Below are 11,042 nucleotides of genomic sequence, written 5' to 3' on the forward strand. Positions count from 1 at the left end.
CGACACCCCAGAGAGAATAGAGTCTGACAATGGCACCCACTTCAAGAACAGCCTCAAGAACACCTGGGCCAGAGAGCACGGCATTGAGTGGGTGTATCATATCCCCTACCATGCTCCAGCTGCCGGGAAAGTTGAGCGATGTAATGGACTGCTGAAAACGACCTTGAAGGCATTGGGTGGGGGAACTTTCAAACACTGGGAGCTGGATTTGGCAAAGGCCACGTGGTTGGTCAACACCTGGGGCTCCATCAATCGAGCTGGCCCTGCCCAATCAGAACTCTTGAATATTGTAGATGGAGATAAAGTCCCTGTGGTCCATATGAGAGGTATGTTAGGAAAGACTGTTGGGTTTGCCTTTGTTTGAGGTGGGACTAACCCAATCCGAGTGATTGTTTTTGCTCAAGGACCTGGTTGCACTTGGTGGGTAATGCAAAAAGATGGAGGAACACGTTGTGTACCACAAGGGGAGCTAATTTTGAGTGAGAAGAGTTTGTAATGTTTCATTGTATATATGTATATATAGGTAAAAGGGGAATTAAATTTGGGAATGACTAGATGGTGTAGAATAAGGGGTGGATAATGTCCTAGTTGAGCAGGAGGGACCAGCTGACACTGTGTAAAGGTGATCAAAGCTGTGTATTCTACCCCCTCTATTCATTCCCCAAGGACAATGAGCCATTAGCAGCAGCTGCCCAGGGAGCCATTATCACCTTCACACTCAGCCTGAGGGGTCGGAGCTGCTAAGGGGCCATCAACAGTTCAATACCCCCGGGCTCCCAGAGATAATCACCCATTGTGTGAGTCCCTGCCCAGGAGCAGGGACTGGGTGCTCCCTGAGGGTACATAAGTGGTGGGTAAGAAGACTTTGGTAACTTCTCGTCGGATCCAGAGGAGCAGCAGGACCTCGACAGGAGGAGATCACCACTCTCGCCCAGACCACAGCCCTCGCCTACACCAACAGGTTTTTCATTTCCTTTTGCTCTGGACTTGGGGGAGCCACAGGGGTCTCAGCACAAGGGCAAACAAACCCCCTTGGGTTTGTGCCCCAGGACACTGGGTTATACTGCTGGGTTTTTGTGAGTTGAAAGCAATTTCCCTTTTGTGTCAGTGTTTTGATTGTAATATTATTATTAAATTTTAGGTCTGACTTACAATCTCTCTCTCGTGGTGAGTTCATTTCCCCTGCTGGTTCGCCTTGAAACCAGCACACCAAGCTAAGCCTAAACATCTTTACATCTCCAAATTACATTGTTTGTCATTGAAATACATTTCAAGAGAACTGCAGTTGCAGGCGATATTTCCTACCTCATATCTGGGGGAAAATGTGGTATCTGGTGTGCTGCAGAGCAGTGCCTTTCAGGAGTTAGTTTCTTAGTCTTAAAGAAAATTTGTGCCTTCTTGTTAAACTGAACATTCTAGACATTTCCAAGAAGCTTTCTCTTCCAGGAATATTTAAAAATTGTATTTCTGAAAATCCTAGTATGTTTTCATCTGTCTTAAAAGAACTTAATATGTTCTCTCTTTCAAAAGTACTTCTGACAGTGGCCACTGCAATCCTTCTGAGAGGTTTAAAATGCAGTCAACTTTCAATAAATTAAGTCCTATGTATATCACTTGTGTGTTTTGCAAACATTGATCTGAAATTTTTAATTTGTTCTTGTCTGCTACTGTGTCTGTCTATAGTAAATACTCTGATGAGAGTGGTTTTTGAAAAGACATTTATGTTGCTTTGTCTAAGAGCTATAGTGATAAGTTGAATACCTATTAGAAGAACTACCAGTCTCATTACTGGCAGAATAACTGCCAGTAACGTTCTGTGAACATTATTGACTATTACATCCTAATGTGCATTTCTCAGCATTTGCAATAGCACAATTTCATTGGCCAGTGCTGGTGCATGAGGCTGAATATCCAAGCAGTTACTGCTGTGTGTCTGTATAGATCTTATGATCAAAGGAAATATTTATGCTCTACAATTTGGTTTCCATATCCTGCAAGCTACTGATTTGAGGACTGGTTCTTCTTTGCAAAGCATCTGCATTCACTTGATTCCTTTGATTGTTGGGAATTTCAGATATATCATTAGATACTTCCTAACTCTAGTAAACTGTAAATACTTTGAAAAGGTTTGGATGGCAGTGCAGAAGTGAATACCGTAGTTTCTTTGCTTCTGAAAATCATGAAATATAGCTGTTAAGGTTTACTATAAAACCCTATATTTCCACCAGCTAATTTAGATTCTTTTTCCCCTTTTTGTGTAGATTACTTTTTTTATTTCTTCAAGCCAGATACAATAGGGATGGTCACAGTTACTGCTCATCTCAGGGATGTGAAAGGATCAAGATTGTGACCAAAGATTCAGCAAAAGGGATAAGTAACTGCATGACAAAAGCTTACCCAAAGTACTACCAAGGACCAACCGTCATAAAGCAGATGCCAGAAAAAACTACTGTACCATGTACAAAATGTGGCACAACTCAGGTAAAATAAAATAAGCAAAACTTTTCATGAAGTGTATAATTGGTGATGCTCTCTACTCTGAGTCCAAATATCAGTTTTTCATCACAGAGTACTGAATTTACTAGTTTACAGTGGTCACATTGTTAATCTGTATGCCATTTAGGCGGGGAGTCCTTTGTAGCATGAAGATTTCAGATTTTGTTCTTTTCGCCTTTTGTTCACCTCTCACTCCAAGTGCTACAGAGAAGGGACATAGATAGATCTGATGTCTTGCACTTCAGTGTTGTCTGTACTCCATGTAGGGTGTAGAAAAGCTTTTTTGCAGATACCTACATGGCCAGCATTCTCTCCTCTCCTTTTGGATCTTTGCTTATTAGAATGACCTTGAAACTGCATTATCTGTTTCATCTATACAGGCTGAAAGAGATATCGAAATTAAGGGATAAAATAGGTTACACTATATATCATTGTATTTATTAGTATTACTAGTACCATAAATAATGCCACTGACAAATGGATGCATTTGCTTTGGAGCATAGGCTATGTGTTGTAAACTGGCATGATAAAGTGTTGAAGACACATCAATATGCTTACTTGGCTGTTTTATTTCATATGCAGATGGTATTCACCAGTGATCCTCACAAAAACTACCTCCTTGTGCAGATTAATTCATGTGATGAAAAGGAGTCAAGGAGAGGTCAGGAAGCGTTTATATCTGTAAGTATTCTTTATGGTTTTCTTCTTGAGTATCATTTTGTCGATTTGTATTATAACAGTTGTATAGCTCTACATAATGCTGACCTTAATTTTTGTCACTTGAATGAAAAGATTGGTTCATTGTTTCAAAAACAAACAATCAAAAAGCTGATGTTTTAACTTTAGAAAATGAGGCTTCAAAGCTCCATTTTGTATTTGTATCCTTTCCTGCTGGAGAGAAAAATGCTCCAGTAAGGGAGAGTTTAAATGTTTAGTTTTGTGCTTAAATCTGGGTGGGTATACATTAGTGGCTGGTTTTGGAAATAAAAAAACTATACAATCTTACAGCCTGGTAGTTCAATCCCTGTTGATGAAATTGTCCTTGTGCTAACAGATTAGCATGGTAATGGGATGGGTCATGCAAACCACTAAACTTTGCTAAAGTCCTCAAAATGGCAGTTACTAAAGAATAAATAGAGAACTCTGTGTTTCTTCTGATGTGGCACCAAAAACCCTAGTGAATGTGACACTGTATAAATAGTAGTTTAGTTTTACTTTTCCATTCAGATGCTGAAGGAGACTTGCATGTGTTGCTGAAATAGCATTTGTGGACAGTCTTGCATGACAGAGCTTAGTTTGCACAAGCCTTTCATTCTTTTAGTGTCAGTGCATTGGCTTTATTGAATCTTCAGTTATCCAGGTACACAAATGGCATGTGAGCAGCATAACCTTAGCAGCTGCAAACTTCTGTAGGAACCATCTCCAGAACAGTAAGAGTGTTCAGTAGGAAAAAACTGGATCTGGAACTGGGCTGTGGTAGGTCCCAGTTAACCATACTGTTGTCTGGAAGTCCAGGTGGTTTAGAATCTGAATTTTAGCTTCCTGAAGCAGAAGGAGTGGCTGAAGCATGCAATATCCCTGTAGAAACCAGGGATTAAAGGCTTCCATGCAACTTCAAAAGTCCAACTGGCAGCATCCTGTCAAAGGAAGAATTGAAGGGATGTTAGGGAGAAGCAAGCATTTGTAAGGAAATTACTACACTACTGTGTCTAAACTAGAATAAGATTAACTCTGAGTGGAGTAGAATTGCTGTTTGATTCATATTAATTTTAGGAAAGGAAGAAAAAGTTCTTTTCTTTTTCCTCCCATTCAGGTCAATGACACCATGTTTTCCTTCAAGGATAATGGTATACTTGTTGTTATAATAGATGCCTGCACTGGCACAGTATTGGGAAACAAATTATTTTCTGAAGTAGACATTAAGCTTGCAGATGGATATTTAAAATCTGGAATTCCACAAAGGTATGTGTAATGACCATTTATTTCCAGTATGTCCTGTAGGCTGTAGCTCTGCTGTCTGATGAGGATTTAAGTAATGGTGTCAATACAGGACCACTGAAAGTGAGCTAAGCAGATATCAAGGTTGAGGGAAAAGGGGAAACATAAGAGCATTTTAAGGGACAATGCAGCTTTATTCAAGAAAATAAATTTTGAACTTTTTTGATTTTCTGGTGTTGCCTGTCTTTCACATCAAAAATGTTTTTTTTTTAACTAAACATCCTAATGATACTTCTTTGCTTAAAACAAGAATAATTTTTTGTTTAATAAGGACATTGGCAAGGACTGTGTGAAAGACATACTGTTCTCTTCCCATAGGGAGAAAATTACTTATCATTAAAGGTAAAGAGTTAGTGTCAGAAAAAAATTACTATTCTAATATGCTAATTAGGGATGAATATCTAAACTTGATTTTTTGATACAAAATATTAAATACCACTTTTCAGTGATTTTGCAGTTATATTTAAAAGTCAGTTTAAAAATCAAAAATTTTAAGTACCGCTTTCAGAAAGGGTTGACTATTTCCATGTCATGAGCACTCTTAAAAAAGTGGGCTACGAGGCCAGCTAGCTGTAAAGGCATGTAGCATAATATTAAGAAAGTGTTGTGTTTATAACAACTACTGTCTCTTCACTGTTCCTGCTGCAGGTCCATCGTTCTACTGAGCAGAAAAGGTGATTTAGCAATTCCCAATAATTTAGCAGAAACCTTAGTGTCCCTGGGAACAGCAAAACCACCTTATCTTCAGAACAACGGTTGGTGCAAATTTGCACATTTTCTCTGACACCGCCTTGGTCTGTGTGTTTATGTTGGCATGGTGGGTTTCTCATGAGGTGTGTGAAAAGTATGCAGCTGGTGGAGAGGCATTGCCAGTTTGCACTAGTGTGGGCTGTTGCACGTCAGCTCATGTTGAGAGAGGAAGAACATCTTGTTGGTAGATTAGAAAACCTTCCCCTTGCCCCGAAGTGTGTTGTGTGATGGAGAAACAGAGAAGTGACTAGCAGTTTTTTGTGCCTGTGGATTATACAAAAAGAGTCATGGGCTTTTTTCCTAAAGCCTGTATTTTGTGCCTCTCCCAGCAAATCGATCTTTAAGCAATCTCCTGTGCCTGAATAAGTATTTCCTGTTTTATTAACAAAATTTGAAGCTAGAAATGAGACACTCTTGGTGTTTTGAGGGATCATCAATTTATAAGCCACATGGGGTATCTCTTGTCCATTCAGAGTCTTGACATAAGTTGTGTCTCAGAAAGCAGGTTTTGTGAATGTCCAATTAGATGTGTTTTCATATTAAGATTTCAGAGTATTTAATACTGAATATTGAAAAAGGAAATTGCTAATTGTGAAGCAATATTTCCTTGTGAGATAGACGTGTAGCTGACAGTGTCCTGAGTAACAGGGGGAGAGAATTTTGGAGGAGCATTCCCTTTTCTTTCTAACTGGTCACGTACTGTGCTTCAATGATCTTGGCTGGTTTGGTAATGCTAAACTGTTTTTGTTGCAGGAAGCCTGGCCTTCCTGGGCTTCAGGGGGAACTTTAAGCCATCCTGGATTAAGCTGTTTACTGGTCCTGCTGGGCATGGGCTCATTCAGATAGAAAAGTATATCCCTTTACAACTGGAAGAGTATGGCTGTGCCAGAGCAGTCAAAAGCCGACAGAAAGACCTCGAACTTCTGAAGAAGGCTACACGATCTCGTTAAAGACTCAGATGTACATAAAAGCTGGGGGAAAAATGTGAACTAACTTATTTTTTAATTTATGGCATTTTAAACTATATTGTTATCCAAATAAATCATGTTATTGTCTGACAGATGTTTGCCAGCATTGACTGCTTGAATGCCAATCTGCGCACCTTCTAGTTGTACAAAATATGAAAGAATTTATTAGTATTTGTATAAACAGATTTCGGAGATTTTTTCAGATGTTTGTATTTACTGTAAACGATTTCCTTCTGTTTAATGCTCCTTTTATATGTAAGAGGGTGTTCATAAAAGCCTTAAATTTTTAATAACAGGTGTTGGAGTGCATCTTGGGTTACTTGAAAGATTAACACCTCCATATACAACTTGAATTGGTCTTTATAATTTATGCATTTTCCCTCGGCTCTTTAGGTGTTTTCTTGGGAGTTTATTTATCAGCTTAGTTCCGTTCTCAATCTGCTTTCCAAGGTGTTAAAACAGAATTTCCCCTGTGTATGTAGCTGACTCAAGGGATTTTAACTGCACAGTAAAATTTCTGCTTTCCTATAGGAAAGATGGAGGGAGGAATTCTAAGTTTCAGCCTGGGGCTGGGTGAGGATTGTGTACCATGCAACAGTTTTACAAGGCTATGTGTACCAGCATGGCATGCAGAGCAGGAAATTACTAGTGTTCTTTAGGATCACTGTTTACTATTCTCCCTAAATACATAGAGGTGTCTGTGAAGGTTATTACAATAAATAGTCTAGATGTTAAAGCTGTAGTCTAGAGTACAGCTAGACTTCAGTTTAGTCTTTTAAAGCTTGTAACTAGAAGGGCAAGGCTGTGATACTGTTATTCACAATTTGTTAGGAAACTAAGTTTCTACTGTTGCAGTGATTTGTGGTGTGGTTTGTTGTTGTTTTGGTTTGTTTGTTTTTTGGGGTTTTTTTAAATGTTATGTAAGGCTCTCCCAACTTTAACTTTTAAATAAATGGAAAGTACGCTCAGTTCATTGAGGCATATATCTTCAGTTCATTCAGGTTATAGCTTTTGCCTTAACTTTGGTTCTTGTAGTATACTCTTGTTGTTGATTCTTACTGACTTTATATTAGATCTGTTCGATTTCGTTTGGTTTTGTTGCAATTATTTTGCCCTTTCTGCAGGTACTGTGAAAATCATTTAGAACAGAGGCACAGTTGCCCTTTCTAGGATGATCCTGATCTTTGAAATTAAATTTCAGGGACTGTAAAGAAGCATTTCACAATAGGGAACAATACAGCTAAAATGTAACCCTAGTTTTAATAAAGCTGCCATAGTTCATTCTTCTTGTATATTTTTTCATTCAATCTAGCTGATACAATGTATTTACCATTCAGAGACTCTTTGTGCTTTGACTTCAAAATGGAGTGGCTGTTGAAAATGAGCTATATGCCTGTCTTCTCCAAAGAAGTTAAAAAACTATGGGGATTTTTTTTTTTGGTTGGTTGGGTTTTGGGTTGGTTTTTTTTGCTTTAGAGGGGAGGAGTCACAGTAGCAGGTGTGTTACTCTGTTTAATTGAAATGTCCTACCTCAGTGCTACAATATAACTGCCTGGTCTAGTGTAGTTTCCTAAATGCAAAAAGAGGGAAAAGGAGCACAGCAAAAGAGATGAAGTTAACAATAGATTACTGACCTTATTTTTATTGTAAAACCAAGCCAAATGGATGATTGTGTATTTTGCAGTTGTTCTGATGCACAGTTCTCTTGTATGTTTAAAAAAAAAAGTCATTGTATTAGGGAAAGATGTGGTAAATCTTTCGCTATAATATTTGGTGTTAGTGATTCATGGCAATGTGATTTAAATGCTCTGAGTACAGTAGTGATAGCATTTGGGGATTAAAATGGCTTTAAGGCTTCCTCTGTTTTGTGGGTTATGCTCAGCAATGAAGTAGTGATGTGGTAGTAACCCTCAGGCTTATGGAGTTGGCCATTATTTATAAACGTCTGCTGTTGTAAGCCATCTTGTAAAAATTTTCCTTGGAAGAGTCAAGGGTATTCTGATGTAGGGCTTACTGATGAACAATTGGACCCGAAGTTGAAATATTGTCTTGGGTGTAAATTTAAATATTTGATAAATAGCATAAATAAATTTTTACATCTGACAAAGCAATAAAATTTTGGGTGTCTTCTGTTCTTGTATCAATTTCATAATATGTGCTGTGTGAATAATTTATTTTATTTCAAACACCAGTTTACCTATGACATTTGTGAAGCATATCCTACTCCTCATTGAAAGACAAGTTAGGAATACTGGGAAAGGAGACACTGGTGGTGACTGAAGTTACAGGCATATCTCAAATCTCTGGCATCTCAAATCTGAGCTGTTGAGTATAGAGTAATTTCAGCTTGTGGGGTAAAGCAGTGCAGCATTGTTACTGACTCAGGGGCTTCCTGTTCATGTCTTTTGATTGCCTGATGAGGGAGTAAAGGAGATGCAACCAGCCTATTCTCAGTGGTGCCCAGTGTCACAGAACAAGAGGATGTTGGCACACATTGATTTGCAGGCAATTCCACAAGAACAGAAGAAAAGATTTTAGTGAGTTGGTGGTCAAGCACTGTAACAGATTGCCAGAGTGGCTGTGGTGATACTTAATCCTGCAAAAGGCTTTCAAAACAACCTTAGTGGAGATAGAGATAAAGTAGTTCCTTTATTAGAAGCTTCTAAGGTGCACACTAAAAGTATGCACATGCACGTCAGCCAGGTGTTACAGTTTTTGTAACTTTCAGTGATTAACATATTTGATAGATACAACAACCCATGATACCATTTTCTCCTCATGCTCATCCTCAGAACTCCTTAGAATTGCCCCTTGGAGCTCCTTCAAGGGCTCTGAGCTGACTCTTGACTACAGGCTCTTATGGACCCAGCTGGAGTACTTGCAAGTGTTCTTCCAAACAGTGTGTCCTTGGTAATCTGCGTCTAACAAAATTTCTGTAATTTCTAAATACCATCTAAAATATAAGAGACTTAGGAAAACTTGACATATGAAGCTTACTCAACTCTGTGAAAATCTACAAAATGCACATTAAAATCCTCAGGCATCAGCTGAGCCTTTGTCAATGGAGGAGCAACTTTAACTAATCCTGCTTTAAGACAGCTCATGTCCTGGGCCCTCTCTAGCAGTGACTGCCAGTCTGCTACTGTGGTTGCAGGCAGTAAAAATCAATGATGACTCAGCCTCTCTTTTGGAACACTCTAGCCACTACAGCCAGCAAAGTCTAAGCCACCCACTTTTCACGTCAAACTCAGTGAGACCTCAAAAGTGAGGAATCTCTGCCCCAAACCCAGTCCAAAAGGCATTGTATTTAGCTTGTCATCCTTGAGCTCTCTATACAAATAGATTGATTTTCATTCCTTGCTCAAGTGGCATAGTCTTGCAGTAAAGAAATTTAAAAATAAGAACAAAAAAGATAACAAAAGAATAAATAAAATACTTGGAGCAGGTAGCAGATCAACAAAGTACTCTCTCTGGCCAAAGGTCCACTGAAAATTCACTATATGAGGGATGGGGAGACACTCCCCTAAAGAGCCAGGATGAAGGACATGCTGTAGGAAAATACTTAGTTCTGTGTATTATGGGAATGGAGTGACAGCTGATGCCCAGATAACTTCTGCCCTGTTTTGGGCAAGACCCTTGATTCCTCTCTGTCGGAGGTCGTGACAGCCAAGAAAGCAAAAGCAGGTCAATGTTGCAGCAGTACTGATAGCCCTTATTCTGGGTTACAGTTTTCTTTTTATATGTTTAGTACAACATCATGTTCTTTCACAAATGGTTATTCAGTTCTTTCAAGCATAGATATATATCATTGGCTACAAGGTTTGCACTTACTGTTTTTGCTACACATCCTGTTCTGTAGTTGATACATTCTCTAACTTGTTTATCTTTTGCTTTACTACGTGCCTTCCTCTATTTCAAGGGTACACATTAAAATGCTGAAGGTCGATTGCTTCAGGAGTCAGGGAATCAGCAGACCTGCTATTGACCCCAACAATTCCCCCTTTTTGTATTTCTGCTATAAAAATGGCCATGGACATCTTCTGCAGGGCACTTTGCAGAAGTCTGACTAAACACAGTATCATTAACAGCACAACCATCACAACTACAAAAATCAACAGTTTAGTTTTCACCAAAGATAAAAGCTATCCAGTCAGACCCCATCCTTGAAACAGATGGTTTAACCATCCCCATCCATCATTTACCTTCAATTCTTTTACCTCTTCCTTCAAAAGCTGGATACTCTTGTGGATGGATTCACTATGATCTGATAAATTCATACAACACATTCCTTCAACTTCATCACATCCATGACCTTGAGCCAATAACAAAAAATCAATTGCTGCCCTATTTTGCAATGTACCATATCTGACACTGTCAACATCAGTTAGTAACACATTCAAAGCCACAGAAGTAGTGTTAGTCTGCTTGGTTAACCAACATCCTAATTTTCTTAGCTGAGTCAGAGCCTTGGTGGTGCCACCCAAGGAACAAAAAGAGATGTCGCAATGGTTTCTCCCTAATTCCAAAAATATACACTGCTGTCACAGCCCTCCTCAGAGGCATGAGCAAAACGCTTATGCCATAATTTCTGATGGATCAGGGTCAAATTGGGAGTTAATAAGGTCAGTCTTCCCCAACTACAGGACCACCATTAAGGTTGGACGGCAGCCCCACTCCAGGCTCTGTCTCCACAAATTTAAAACAATCCTGTAGGCAGCGCCACAGGTACACTAAAGGATCTAGAAATATTTGCAGAAGTATAATTACACCAAGCAGCAGCATTTCTATAAATCACCTGCATTGCATTAACATTCTGTCCTTGCCTAGATG

The 11,042-nt window shown here is 39.1% G+C and overlaps 1 protein-coding gene across 2 annotated transcripts in view; it reads left to right on the top strand.

Moving 5' to 3' along the window:
* Positions 1-8,838, top strand: part of CEMIP2 (cell migration inducing hyaluronidase 2) — a 66,000-nt gene extending 57,162 nt beyond the window's left edge. For both annotated transcript variants that reach the window (XM_071581678.1, XM_071581677.1), the window contains exons 20-24: positions 2,262-2,481; positions 3,079-3,177; positions 4,310-4,458; positions 5,143-5,249; positions 5,998-8,838. In XM_071581678.1, coding sequence (XP_071437779.1) covers positions 2,262-2,481; positions 3,079-3,177; positions 4,310-4,458; positions 5,143-5,249; positions 5,998-6,194 — 772 coding nt within the window. In that variant the 3' untranslated portion in view covers positions 6,195-8,838. The remainder of the gene's footprint in view (positions 1-2,261; positions 2,482-3,078; positions 3,178-4,309; positions 4,459-5,142; positions 5,250-5,997) is intronic.
* The last annotated feature ends 2,204 nt before the right edge of the window (positions 8,839-11,042 follow it).

This window comes from Pithys albifrons, chromosome Z, assembly GCF_047495875.1.
Source record: "Pithys albifrons albifrons isolate INPA30051 chromosome Z, PitAlb_v1, whole genome shotgun sequence".
NCBI lineage: Eukaryota > Metazoa > Chordata > Aves > Passeriformes > Thamnophilidae > Pithys > Pithys albifrons.